This window comes from Ceratosolen solmsi, unplaced genomic scaffold (assembly GCF_000503995.2).
Source record: "Ceratosolen solmsi marchali unplaced genomic scaffold, CerSol_1.0 scaffold3, whole genome shotgun sequence".
NCBI lineage: Eukaryota > Metazoa > Arthropoda > Insecta > Hymenoptera > Agaonidae > Ceratosolen > Ceratosolen solmsi.
Window position 1 is genome coordinate 4,592,360 of NW_011948428.1, and position 15,617 is coordinate 4,607,976.

General features: G+C 28.5%; 1 protein-coding gene across 1 annotated transcript; it reads right to left on the reverse strand.

The window, feature by feature from the left end:
- Positions 1 to 3,971: 3,971 nt before the first annotated feature.
- ca (RCC1 and BTB domain containing protein claret) lies at positions 3,972 to 15,059 on the reverse strand. The gene is made up of 21 exons (XM_011501459.1): positions 14,901 to 15,059; positions 13,999 to 14,435; positions 13,263 to 13,714; positions 12,912 to 13,114; positions 12,290 to 12,690; positions 11,668 to 11,845; positions 11,374 to 11,585; positions 11,102 to 11,295; positions 10,889 to 11,016; positions 10,492 to 10,626; positions 10,288 to 10,425; positions 10,046 to 10,172; positions 9,293 to 9,535; positions 8,507 to 8,829; positions 7,633 to 7,962; positions 6,665 to 7,004; positions 6,135 to 6,481; positions 4,989 to 5,788; positions 4,717 to 4,844; positions 4,450 to 4,628; positions 3,972 to 4,265 (listed from the first exon to the last, which is right to left on the reverse strand). Exons 2-21 carry the CDS (start codon positions 14,418 to 14,420, stop codon positions 4,002 to 4,004), a joined length of 5,544 nt encoding a protein of 1,847 aa, XP_011499761.1. The 5' UTR covers positions 14,421 to 14,435; positions 14,901 to 15,059; the 3' UTR covers positions 3,972 to 4,001.
- Positions 15,060 to 15,617: the final 558 nt, after the last annotated feature.

The window sequence follows — 15,617 nt, forward strand, 5'->3', positions numbered from 1 at the left end:
TCTCTTCGTCCGTCACAACACCCACACTCAAAGCGATGACAATCCACGTTATTATTGCCGTGCTGAACATTTCATCTCATGGGTCAGTTCGCGGATATGTTGAAGGAGAAATGCTTGGCCAATCCATGTATTATCCACGCATGTCAGCACCTAGAACATAACTTTACATCGAGCATCGTAGCACTCAGAAAAGAGATTTCGAGGACTTTATCGCACGTCTCTCCCGATAAACACGACGTTATTCCTTTCATCTATCACGGCCATTGCCCGTTTTCAAGGCGTATACTTATCGACTTGCATCTTATCTCAGAGGAATTGTTTTATCGCTACCACACGGTCGTAAATATAAATATATATATATATATATATATATATATATATATATATATTATCACTATGTTTAACTGATAAGGTGCGGTAATGTTTTTATATTAGAGACAATGGGAGAAAATTTTCGTTTTATTTAGCCACAAAAATTATGCATACGCATGTTTACGAACTTATTGACATTTTCTGTTATTTTACTTTCTGAAGTTAATCCTCTAACCAACAGGAAACTTTTCAGTCAAATCTTCTATATGATAGAAAATAATATGAATAAGCCGTTTTTTTAATTATTTCACAATTACGTTAAAAAAAAAAAAAAAAAAACTATTGAAATTCATTTTTTTTTTTTTTTGCTTACTATTTTTACTTTTATAAGCTTATGCTATTTGTATAAAACAAGACAATTGCACAATTACATAAAATGTTTGCTTGAAAAACATCTTCAGTACTGCAGTCCGATAGTATATTATCTATAAGAACAATGTAATAAACATGAATTGTAAAAAATTAACCATTTAATAATAAATAACATAATAACAAAAATCATAATAAACTTTATTAAACAGACAAAAATATTTTTTTTTCAATTTTTTTGTTTAATATATAAAAATACATATCTATTAATAACTGTTAATATTATCATACTATATATTTAATCTATTGTTCATACATTTTATACACACAAATTTGTTTATAAAACATTATTTAAATATTAAGAGTAAATTACTTACTTATTATAAGAAATTATTAGTAATGCGGCTAAAATTTACAGAAAATAAATTCTACTATCCGAATTATCACAACATTACAAATATTATAATAATTCAATAATAAATTATCTGAAATTTATCGAATTAGAAAATTATGTACACAATAGTATGTAAATATCTAAAGTTATATTTGTTTTTTATCATCATTTTTTATTGTTTGAACGTATAGTTGAAAATTTTTATGTTTTTATGTTTATCGTGAACCGTTTTTATTTACTGTCGATAGATAAATTCTTAAATACTAAATACTAAGAGATTAATTACTAGGATATAATTTTATTTATGTATGTGTAATTTTATTCTCCTTATTATATTCTTATTATACTGATTTATACACAAATTTATATATAAAATAAGTATCGAAAATGTTTTTTTTTTTGTTTTTTTTTTATATTTTACAAATAATTTATGTTTATTCTGGTATTAGTACTAACAATAATACAATATATATTAATAAACAATGAAGAAAACAACTGTTTAACGTTACTAATTATAAATATTTATTTCAAAACCAGTACATAGAAGTTTTTATTAATTTTTTATAAATATTAAAATGAAATTTTTTTATATATAATTATTTGTATAATTCGTTTCACCACAACTAGCATTATTTCTACGAAAGTTCGACAAAGTACAAACCGTAAAAATTATTTACATAATAAATGAAATTTACAAAATTTACATTAGTGGTCGTTATATGATTATAATTATGCATTCAATATACATGTACAATAATTATATAGCAATCAACAATAGTAATCATTATATTTAATAGTTCGATTTCTTACATATCAAAAAATGTTTGAACTATTATTTTAGTCAACTGTTATTCCATATTTGCTCTCTATTAGACAATACAAATAAATAATGGCAAATAATCACATATAAACCACCTGTCTATTTAAATCGTAACAACAAGCTTGAACAAAATAAAAATTTCATTACTTGCACTTGTTCGTTACACGGCATTGATAAAATTATGATTTTCTAGAGATACGCGTAGCAAATCATAAGCTAATAAAATATCTAAAAAAATGTGAACTTAATAGTAAATATTATGATTTGTGTTGAAAAGAATACAATTTTGAATAACGTTTTATGTTTAAAAATATATAATATTTAAAAACATTATATCAATCACTGACTTTTGATATGAAAGTGTCGTGGAATATAATCGATGAAAAGGAATTTCTGAAAAAAATACTTCAAACATAAGCTTTAAAATTTGCATAAATTCTTCACTCATAGTATGTCAGCTTAGTATCCTTCAAATATTACGCTGTGATCTATAAAACTTTATAAACAAAAGTTTTAAGATGTTAATTTAATTCTAAAATCACAAAAATTCGAGGATACTAAAGAATTTTAAACATCAATGAATTGGAATTAATATATGCAAATTTAAGCATTAAACTGTTGGTGATTGTTGATAAATACTTGATTTGAAAGAATATTAAATCAGTTGAAATACATGACTTTAAATTCATGTACTTCAATGAGGGTTAGAAAAAAAATTTGTCTTAAAAGAATCGCTAAGCATCATCGGCTAATTAAGTATAAATACTATAAATCACAAAAGCAACGGCTAATTACGATTAAAGCAATATTACAAATTATATAACAAACGGATAAAATTACATTTGCCGAAAATTACAACTATCATAATAGATACTAGAAGATGCCAAAAATCTATCCAAAAATATCATTAATCAATAATTTTATAATAAATTGTTTATTGAAATAGATTGTTTTGGCTAGGAAAAATGATTTAATGATACTGAATGATAATCTAATGATAGGCAAATTGTATATATTAATTCTAAAATCCAATTTCTATGAAAGAATGGAATAAAAAATTTATTATAATAAAACACATGAACTAATTATTACATTATTTTAATTAAGATAGTACTGAAAATTTTTGTTTAAAATAAACTAAATAATTCGTGTTCTATTGTAAATTATGCTGTATAATTATTTTGTATCATAATTCACCATTTACAATTGCATTTGCATATATTAAACAGATCGATTTTTATTAAGAGTTATTTGTAAATTCACTAATTGGATTGATATTTGTTGTTTTAAAATTTGAATACTGTACTATGTTAGCGCAATTCTTCCTAATAATTTATAAAAATTCAACGCGCAGAGATAAAAAGATATTAATAGGTCATTCAGCTATTAGCATAATACTTCAACATTTCCTTCACGGTTATCGAACTATTTGGAAAAAAATAATACTTTATTAACTAAAATTGTCCCTCGTAAAATTTTCATACGCATGTAAGATAAATCGAGCAAATGTACATAACAATAAATAAGTCAAAATCTATTATGTATAAATTAAAATAAATTAACTAAATTCATATATCCAAATGAATTCATATTAAATTACATATTTTTATATTTATAAAAAAAATAAAAAAATAATAATAATCAACCTTATTTATAGTTGTAATGAAATGGTGAAAAATCTTTAACTTAAAATATGTGTACAGATTTTTTAAAAATTGTTAAAAAATTTAATTATTATTTTCCTACTATCAATGTTTTTTGTTGTTGTTTTTTTTTCTTTTTTTTTTGTTGTTGTTTTTTTTTTTTTTTTTTTTTTTTTTTTTTTTTTTTTTTTTTTTTAATGGATGACTGCATTATTTGTATAGTTATCGTTATTATTGTTATCGTTGGTGTTATTGCTAATTGCTTTTAATAATGTACCCGATTTCTGATTAATCATAGCTCATACAGGGATACATAAGAATTATAAATATTTTTAAAAACTGCAAAATATTCTTATATATCAAAATACATGTGCAATAATCTGGCAATGAGCCGAGGAGAGTTTTTTTTTGTTCTTTTTTTTTTTGTTTTTGTTTTTGTTTTTTGTTTTTTTTTACAATAAATTTACCTATTCGTAACGTTCTTTGCTGTGTCTTTGAGAACTTGGGACAAGCATAATGGACAAAGTGTTTCGGGTTTATTTGTTTGGCTTAAGACTGAACCAAGAAATTGTGCGGTCGAGGGTAGTGGTGATCGAAGTGTGAGGAGTTCAGCTTCCATTCTCGGTATTGCTTCAGACTGGTAAGCGGACATAAGAAATTGATGACCGCACGTAAATATCATCGAGTCCTCGTCAGCTGTGAATAATTCTGACACTACTTCTGGATCCTATTATGCATTTGATAATAAAATTAGCCGCAATATTCTCATATCCATTCAATTCATTTAATCGAATCAAAATTAAAAAAAAATATATATATATATATATATATATATATATATATATATATATATATATATCTTTAATAAAAACGAATACGTAAGCGCAGGAGCGCGCACATGCACATAATACCTTAATGTGTATAAAAGGTCGTGGATCGTAATACTTTGCAGCCAGTGTACTTATTATTCCATCGATCATTTGCTCGGGTGTTTTATTTTCACTAGTTCCAGGATATCCGGTAAGTGGTGGGCCGTAATTATTTGCCATTGACATTGATAATAATTCTATATATTCTATAGTTGGTTTTCCTAAAAAATGCAATAAGCATTTTTGTTAGTATATTATACTTAATATTTTACTTAAACAAAGTACGGCAAATAGTAAATAAATACACACCTTCCTCGATATGCTCCATAATCAAGGAACAAACTTTCAAGCAGAATTCGGTGGAAAGAATTTTCTCAACATTTTTAAAGCGGATGTTTTTACCATTTTTTTCAGATTTCGAACACTTTCTTGAATCGCTAAAAAAAATATATGAAATTATTTTTTATTTTTTTTTTTTTTTTTTTTTTTTTTTTTTTTTGCCATTAATAAAGATAGATAAATGTTTCAATATATATCAAAAAAAAAAAAAAAAAAAAAAAATTTTTAAATGTAAAAATTACCTAAAAAGTAGTAGACCCAAGGAATAAAATATTTTCTTCATATACTTATAAAATACTTTTTCTAATTCTTCTATAGGAAATTTATTTTCTAACCAAAAATTAACACAGATCGCCGACATTTCATAGACGGGAACATAAGCGTCCTCTTCAATTTCATATAAATAAAAGTCAACAATATTTACAGCCTGCTGCATCATAATTAACTCTTGATTATTTAACGTAAACCCTTTGGCACGTTTGCTATTTGCTGTCGAAGATTGATTAAAATCTAATGCATTGTAATTCGTAAGTAAGGAATTATCATTATACGTGTCCTCTTGAGATATACTATTTTCTAAACTCGATAATGGACTCTCCCTATTCTCTTTATTATTATTTTGTAAGGTTTCTTGTGCAGTCATATCCAACGACATATTCTCGTACTTACAATCATCAAAAAGATCTTCAGAACCACCTTGGCAATCAAACGTATGTAGCTCCTGTTCAATTGTTTGAAAGCTGTCCAAAGACTTACTTCCAGGCATTTTTATCTTCTGCTTTTCCACACTTTCTATCATGGTATCTACGAGGTTTTGTTCCACATGCTTTTCGAAAAGTTTACTGTTCTCCTGAAGAATACTATTATTGTCTTTTAAATTTTCAGATGAATTTTCCGCATAAGAATTTACATTGGAGGAAGATTCTAAGCTCGTTAAATCGCATTCCTTCAAAGCTTTAAATTGATAAGTCAGAGCCTCCACAAAATTATGCTCCAATAATTCAATTTTTGCACATGCTTGATAATTCTTTACTTCAATGCACTGTAAACAATAAAAGAATTATTATATTAAATTGTATTGAGTATTTTATGGATATTATTTTGCTACTCCTATGACAACGTCAAGCAATATTTTACATTTACCAATGCATTAAAATTATATTTTAAAAGACTTTTTTTAAGTACAATCAATATTTATTCGATAGATTATTAAAGATCCATGCTTGGCATAATAATGATAAAAATCACACGGTTACATACATTCAATTCATATCTTTACTTGCAATGGTAATATTTATCAGTAATTAAGCTTAGAAATAAGCTATTAAAAAGCTTATACTTATAAATACGTAATCGAGAAATACTTAATCAAATTGATATTTCCAAACCTTGTTAAGAATTTTAAAGCTGCCGTAAAGTCCGTGAAATTGTTCTAATGCATAATGTAAAGTTAAGTCGCTCAAATTGTGTTCAATATTAATGAGAGGTCGTATTGAGCCAGCAAGTGGAGTCACGTCGTAACTTTGATAAGAAATTGTTGGCGAGGGAATATTTGGAACTTGATTAGGCATCGATTCTGTAACTTTATCCAACCTATCGAATCTGGTTATGTTACGAAAAGTACGTTTTGACGACTGAAATGCCATATTCATCCTATCTTCCGATTGTTTCAGCTTGTCCGGTGTTCGGCCCAATTGCATTAGATTATTATTTCCCCAAGACAGCACATTTCCACCTGAAATTAAGATTTTGGTAAGAGATCGAGTGAAATGAAATATTTGAGACTCTTCGCTAATTGCAACACAACTTTAATAGTTAAGAGTTAAGCAAGTAAAAGTACATTTTAAAAAGCCCTTTAAAACTTTCACTATGCGTCTGTGAATATTACAATTTTACAATTTTTTCAATTTTACAATACCTGGTTGAATAGCAACCGTAAAGTTGCTTCCACAGCAAATCTTCACAGCCTGTTTGAAATAATTAAAATCCTTCTGACTAGCATCGAAATCTACGTTTACGTCCGAGATCGTCTCGCTATTGGCATTGTACTTATCACTATTAGGTGCTATCGTCTGATTATTGGCTTGTTCACTATTCTCTTTTGATTGTTCTACGCGATAGGCATTGAAACACATCTGCGTGGGAATTTCGACATCGCGCTTGAATCCTGTGCCAAGTTGACCATCCACGTTCCGACCCCACGTGTAGATTCTACCGTCTTTCGTTAAAAGTGCTGAGTGACAGTAGCCCGTCGATATCTAATGGAAAATTAAAAATTAGGTTTTTATTATCGCTCGCTACGAACATTATATACATATATATATATATATATACAAATTCTTACAAATATCTAATAAGATATACATGAACGTTGCTCTTACAATGCACATTCGAAATTAAAATAGTTCATACGTGGTTAGTAAATAAACTATAAAATACAAACATATGGAAACATCAATTTCTAATTTTACATCATTTACCATACGACTATAATTAATTACATGCGCATAATAACACCACTAGAATAATTGCTCTCGTTGCTAATATAATAATTTTGACACTTGAACTGGGATTCATTTTGGAAACGATTAACAGTTAAATAATATTTTACAAAGTAAAAAAACCGTACATCTCTCCAAAGCTTTATAATTATAATGTAATTAAAAATAAAATTGAAATTAAATAGAAATCGGTACGAAACTTTCTTATTGTATACTTGCATAGCTATATAGTTTGCGGTCAAACTATATTTGAAGTCTTGAGATGTAATGTTTGTATTTGAAGAAAAAAATAATTCAGTTTTATTCATTATTAGCAATGAGCTAATAAATAAATAAATGCAATTTTTCTATTAAGATATTCGAGAACAAACTATTTTCACCGTACCTGAATAATTTTTCCGTAAATAAACTTCATGTCAATGAATCCGGGTATCATATGATCGTGAAGTCCCGAGATATTTTCCGCTTCGGAAGTGTTGGAAGCTGCCGTAACCTTGTCATTGATGCTCAAAGTGTCATTTGATTCTCCGCCATTGTCAATATTATCTTGCTCCTCGATTATTTCCTCGTTATTAGTGGAGCTATCTTTCTTTAACGTTTCCTCGACCGTCGATTTTGCTTGCTGCTCTTTAATCTTTCGTTCTCTCCTATTTATCTTCAGAATTTGAGGGTTCGCACCCCAAACGTAAAGCTGATTTGTGGAACTCACGGCGAGCTGCGAAATTAAATCTTTAGCTATTTCCATTGCAATATATAAAAAGTTTTGGTTATTCGTATAAAACGTTCACCCCGTACCTCGAAACTTTTAATATGCTCCGATTATTTTTTCAAAATCAAACATCGATTGACAGTTAAAAAATTACGTCAATACAATTATAATTTTGACATTAGAAATTTCGTCTCTACTCGTCATATAAACATTCTCGAGTAGACAATTGGCTGAGCCTAAATATTTAACGGTCGAACGTTGATTAAAATTTTAATTATCCGCCAGCCATCTGGCCAAGTATTATTCAGCTTCCCTAAGCACATTACTAATATCTAATAAAACCTCCTATTTAATAAATCTCTCGGATCTAATAAATCCGATGAATTAGGTCAAGAAGCATTTTTTTGTACAACGGACTAGCCACGATCGATACGCAAGATATCCACGATCGAACGTAAAAAAAAAAATCAATTAAAATTGCACGAATAGGGAGGGGAATATAGTTGCCAGGTGCCAGTCAACGAAGAAATGAAAGTCACTGTAAACTCACGTTATGAAAGTACTTGGTTGATATAAGAGTGATCTTCTCGGGCAGCAGGCTGACCTTGACCGGGATCGTGCACTTGGTAGCGCTCGGATTGCCAAGCTGGCCGAAGAGGTTGCAGCCGAATGCGTAGACGTAGCCGTCGGCGGTAAGGACGACGGTGTGAGCGTAACCGACGCTCGCATGCCGTACCGGGAGTCCGAGGAGGCCTTCGACGAGACTCGGCACGCGCATGTTCTCCGTGTTACCATGGCCCAATTGCCCGTGGACGCCCCAGCCCCAGGTGAAGAGACGCCCGTCCGCAGTCACCGCCGCCGAATGGTGCACACCTAGATAACAACGTCGATGAGCCTTCCATCCAAGAGAATCAATAGTCGGTCGTATTGTTTTTAATTACTACCACTACTTCGGTAGCCACACTACCGAAATGATGCTGACAACTTAATAATAATAAATAGCGAGTTATATCGTTAAGTGACATAATACGCTTTTTTTATGAAGGCTTAAAGTTGCTCAATTAATGACATTAATTACTTTTAAATTACGTAAATTCTTTTTCAAAATGCTTCTAAAAGTGTCAAACAGTTTTAAACTGCTACTCAAATCATTTTTCCATGAATAAATAAATTTCTCCTAGAATTACTCTCGTACGCATTCGTAAGCATTGCGTACATTCGCATGTATGGAAAATTTCGCTTCAATTGCAAAAGGGATGATTTTGTTAATTTAAGCATACGTAAGGTTCATTAAATTATTCTCAAAATCTTAATAAACGCTCAAAAAGAAATTCACCCGCTATGGCCTCGACGATGATCTCTTGAGCGAGCGATGTTATCAATTCTGGATTGGGGCACTGGTATATATTACCAAGGCCTAATTGACCGAACTTATTGCCTCCCCAAGCGTATACGCCATTATTTGTGACGGCAAGGGTGTGACAGCGGCCGCAAGAGACCGACAGTACCTCGATACCTAGGCGACGGAAAATGAAGATACCCTGCGGCAGACTACTCGGCAACATCGTTGGGCCAGTTCCTTCACGTTCAGTAAACAATAACAATGACAAATAAGAACAACTCGATGAATTAACTATCTATTAGTTTACTTATTAATCGATATAATTTATCAATTGATCGTAATGATTTAGAGTGGCTGAATTATTGAAAATTTAATTTAATATCAATCACTTATAATAATAGCAAATAGAATACTTATAATAAAAGTATTGATCTTTTTTTAATATCAACGTCTAATTTTGTGAAATCAACATTGCTGTTTTATGTTTAAGTCAACGAAATTCGAAATGCACTGTACATAGGAATTAATAAGATTTCAGAAATAATTAGCTAAGTGCTTCTTACCCAATAAATATAAATGTGTCGATTATATATTATATTATAATTAAATTAAATGAATTTAAAATAAGGAGGCATGTTATGTATTATATAATTGGTAAAAAAAAAAAAAAAAAAAAAAAAAAAAAAATTAACGAAAAATCTATGTCGATCACCGTTCTTTACAAACTATCATAATGATATAACTCACCTAAGCATCCTTGCAGAGTATTTCCCCATGTATAAACATTACCATTTCTTATTAAAGCTGTATGAGCAAATCCTGTGCTTAATAAGCGCCTTTTAAAATCTACGCTAACATTTTTTCCCTTTCGATCCTTTTCGATAAAAAAAAAAAAAAAAAAAAAAAAAAAAAAAAAAAATAAGCATCAAATTAGAAATTATGATAATCATTTTCTATTTAAACTAAAATTCTGTAAAATTCATTATTACCCCTTCGATATCAGGTAATTGCGTAAATGGCACATTCTTTGCGAGAAATTTCATACTGAGCTGCTTCTTATGGAGTAGAGTAAGAAGAGTTTGTAAAAATATATCTATTATTTCTTCTATAAGTACGCCAACTTCATCCTAAAATGGATCATACAGGCACTTAATTAATATCTAAATTATATATATTATAACTGCTATTCTTACCAAATCTTCGGATAAATCTAATGAATCACATTGACTGGAGAATGAACTGCGAGAAGCAGCTCTTCGTCGAGCCTTGAAACGTAAAAGTAATGGCCTTATGGCAGCATTCGTCGGATCAAACAGTGTAATTAACCTCTGAATAATATTAAAAATTATATATAATTTATGCAAATTAATTAAAAATATTTTTATTTTTTCGAAGATAAATGTATTTATTATTCTTATGTGACATTTGGCTTTAAAAAATATTGCAAATAATTAACAATAATCCAATTCACCATAAATATGTATAAATTTAATGAAATATTACATGTATATATTAGTAAGAAAGGAATTTAAAATCAAATTAAAAAGATTGATGAACAATTGTTTGCAAAATGTTTGCTAATGTAAGTACCTGTAAGATAAATATTTGAAGAGTTGGTAAATTTGCTAATATAAAACAAATGTGATTTCTAGCGGTACTGGGATTATTCAGCATACCTTGAATTAAACTGGAATCGCTTAAGCACATTAACAAACCATCTACAATAAAGCAGAGATAGAGATAAAGTAATAATAAGCGCTGCGATTTTTATTTTCATAATAATTGCCTCGCAAGGTTACTTACTTAAATTTTTATGCAAATCAAGATTCGAATTTTCCAACATAAAGGCTGGTAAAGCTTTGACGAGAATTTCAAGCACCTGACAACTCAAGCCTCTATAAACCATTAAGTGATGTAATATATTCCACATTTTATTTTGTGCCGCAGTATGTATAACAAATAATTCATCATAATAAGTGTTTGTCGATAAGAAGTTTCTAAACAATCAATTTTAGTAAATATTACTAAAACACAGATTTTAATCACAATTTGTGCCTAAGATAGCCAATACTCACAAGAAGTCCTTATAAATTCTTTTACTTTGTGCAGAAGTTGCTCGTAGTGCAAGCTCAGTGAACGCAAGAACGCTTAAATCTGAAAAGTTTATTCTATTTTGTTGCGATAAGTCAATACTTGCAGGAGTAGTAGAATATGATAAAAGATAAGTTAAGAACTCGGAGGTAAATCCAAGCGATGCAAATTTTAATATAGTTTTTAACAGAAAGCACTAGAAGGGTATAATTATTATTTTATTATTATCTGTTATTATATGCTCTATCGTAAATTATAAATAATATATATTTATTCACTTTAGCAATTGAATACAATTCCATGGCTCTACCAAACTGTCGATTGCACAATATTATGTCTCCGGCATATTCAATCAATTGTTGCACGTTCAATCCAAATATCATTCCGAGTTTCGTAGCATCTTCAATCGCTCGTCGTCTCAATATTAAATCCATAAAAAGCGATAAAATATGTTCCCTGCTAAGAACAAAAGAGTTTAATTAATTAACAAATTTTATCGAACTTTTAACTAGCATTATTTTATAAATGAATAACAATTACAACAATAATTATTAATAGAGAGATAAAAATAAAATAAAAAAATCAAAACATCGGTAAATATAATACATAAATAGAAAATTGTAATTATAAATTAATTATTTTCCAATGATAATATTTTAAAAAGTACATAAACTTTATACAATAAATTCGGTATTAAAAATTCTTGAGCTCCGGAATCAGGAGCATTTTTTTACCAATTAAAACCAAATATTCTTAAATGAAAACCGAAGTCTTAATTTTTTATATTTTATCTATTTTTAGATTTTATAATTTTATTTTATTGCAGAAATAAGTAGATAATTGTTTCTTTTTTTTTTTTTCAACTTAATAATTCAAGTTAATAAATTGAATTTTTTTAACCTTAATACAATTCTATAGATGCCAAGGTTCGTAACTACTATACAAGTATCCACTGGAGGTATTTTCACTTTGAGATCATTTATGTTCTTTGCCATATGGTACGTTTTATCCTCTTCATTTTTTGAAATACAATCATCATCCGTTCTCGTGCTAGATACTGTGTAAATACTATTAATAACTTCATCACTATTATTAAAGGAAAATCGAGCTACAATCGATTCTTTGTAAAGATCGGATTCATCATTTTCTCTAATTTCCGATAGTGGACGAGAAACTATATAAATGAACCGATGCCTCGTATCAGATATGTAAAAAAATCTATTTGTCAATAATATGCTTTCACAATGCTCGGGTATTTTATGAACATGACATGGAGGCGATGACAATTTACATTTATGAATCTGAAAGCAAACGTAAATAAAGGAAAAATTAAATTTTCAGTGACAAATATTTACAAATTAAATAAAGCATTGATCGAGCATTTGTATGTACTATAATAATTAAATGATGTTTAATTTAATTCTAATCTTATAAATTATATATATATAATTTGAACTATTGTAATTTCAAAACTTTCTTCACTCTTTAATTATAATATAAATATAAAAAAAATTTTATTTACAGTCAAATAATTTATAGAAGGAAGATATCGTGTATAAATTGTTTTGCTATTATCCACTCGCTGAGCAGTAATATAAGCTTGATTGGGCAAAGCAATGGGAACAGTGCTGTTTTTAACTGGCTCGGACTGTTGGTTGAAAAATAGACCTTTCCCGTTAGAATTTTCATTGTCATTAGATCCAACATCACAATTATTGCTATTCTCTAAAAAGTATTAATGAAATTGTATTGAAAATTGGCAAACGCAATAAGTAATATAGATATTATATAAAATAGTTATACATTATATTAATAATTTGTTAATATTATCTTGAACATAATAATTTATACGAGAAGATATATTATAATATACCTAAATTTGCTGTAGAAGGCTCAAAATTACGATTTCTTGATTCGGCAAGTTTTTGCTTTAAAATAACGAGTTTTTCAACTGATAATTGTTTGAGACCACGTAATCTTGATCTTGTAGTTGGAAATGTTTTAGCTTCATCGTTATCTGCTTCAAAATGTCGCACTTTGGATTGATGTAATGAAACATCACTTAAAGGATAAATATAATTACTACCTGGTTTTTCTAAAACTAGATACCACTGTTCCTTACAATTATTTGTTATTAATAATGTCACGGTATCGAGCTCCGTATCTTGGCAAATAAAAAAACTAGCGATACATCCATCAATTTTGGTAGAACCAACTTGTTGTCCAGTTTCTAAATTCACAAAAATTATTTCTCCTTGTTCAGTACCAATAATGCCTATCTCACCGCAAAAGGATACACCTCGCCACCATATTATTGTGCTTGGTCTGAAAATTTAACGTACGCAATAAGTCATTGACATTGACATAATATTTTTTATTAAAAAGACAACAGAGTAATAATGAGCAGAAACTAAATATATCATTTGAAAAAAAGACGCAAGTTTTTTTGGATAACAAACTACAATATAACTGACATAATATATGGATAATTATGAATTTAATATAAAATCAAGATGGATTAATTTATAAATTATTTTGTATATATTATTGTGAATTAATATTACTAATAATTGTATGTTGAAAAATTCTAAAAGCAATGATTGGAATACCTAGCAAACGAGTTTTGAGCATTCAAGGAAGAATAAGTGGTTATATCTTTCGTTGTCCATTTTTGATCACTTGGATAAACTTCATTGATTAGCGTTTTAGCTGGAATGATATAAAATGAGCCATCGATGCTTGCTATAAGTAACCAAGAGCCAAGTGGATCGAAACATAGACACGCTATTTTCTTTCTAGAGTTTTGAAACCATGGAATTTTTTTAATTACTGGCAAGGATAATGAGTCTCTCAAATAATACAGTCCAAGATCGGACGAATCGCATGCAAAAGCCAAGAACCGTTTATGATAAATTTCACATTGGGTAGCATGATGAATATTGTTTGCTTTTATAAGACACTTGAGTTCAAACAGACATTCTTGGCTCAAATCTACTGTACTTTGCTTAAACATCAGTTTCACCTGTGCCATTGCATCCTTCTTAACCTAAATAACATAACATTAAACAAATAAAAAAAATCAATATCCTAAATTTGTACACATTATTAAAACATATTAGATTAAAATTATTGGAAATGTACGTTTATATATTACTTTTATTATTTCTTAATTTTTGTTTTTCTTTTTTTTTTCTTTTTTTTTTTTTTAAGAATCATCCGTTAAATATTATTAAATACTACGATACAATTCAATTATTCGTAAAATCTTGATTATAAATTATTATATTAAATACGAATACTACTATAGCTTAGCGTTAGAATTAGTTTTAAATTCTTGTTTATACTCTACTTGCTTTCAATGTCATAAAATTTTATTGGTAGAAATTTCTCGGAGATTCTTAAACTATGGACATTTTACAGTCTAACTCAATCAACGAACAAATAAATTTAAGACAACTAATAAGACGCAACAGTGTGTTGAATAAATACGTAGTAATAAATATACACCAACCTTCTACAAGCCTTGCGATATGCAAATTTTGACATTTTAGCCAAAAATATCCCGATTATATTTATCGCTGTTTCCATATTTCAACACATTATCGTTACACATCGTTCAAAATAAGCAAAAATTTACTGTTAACTCTAAATAAATTAAAAGTTTCAAAAGCTAATCCGCGCGAAAAGACAATTGAGAAGAAATATAATGCCTAGGTTATAGTACCAAATCACAATCATACAGACTTTAATTTGTGTATTTCTCTGTCCCTTTAATGCCCGGGGCTAATGTCGAATGATCGCTGTTTTTTCCTTTAAAAAGATTAATCGATAAGATGCTTTAGATAATAAGTATAGATGAATAGATTATCTAATAAATAAAACTATACTAACTACATAGATTAGATAAGGAATAAAATCAAGCTGTCTTTATCTTTTATTATATGCATGCACACACGTATGCATACGCCCGCAAGTATGCGTACATATATATATATATATATATATATATATATGCACACGTGTGTATAAAACACATCTAAAAATCGTGCATAAAATATTATAATTTATTGGTTACAAAAATCATTTAATATTTGAAGCAGTGAAACATAATATAATTTTAATAGTTGTCGGTGATGATAAAAAGTACAAATAGTTAGATTTAACGAAGGTTTTCTTTTTTTTCTTTTTCTTTTTTTTTCCTCTTTTTTTTTCTTTTTTACTAAAACTT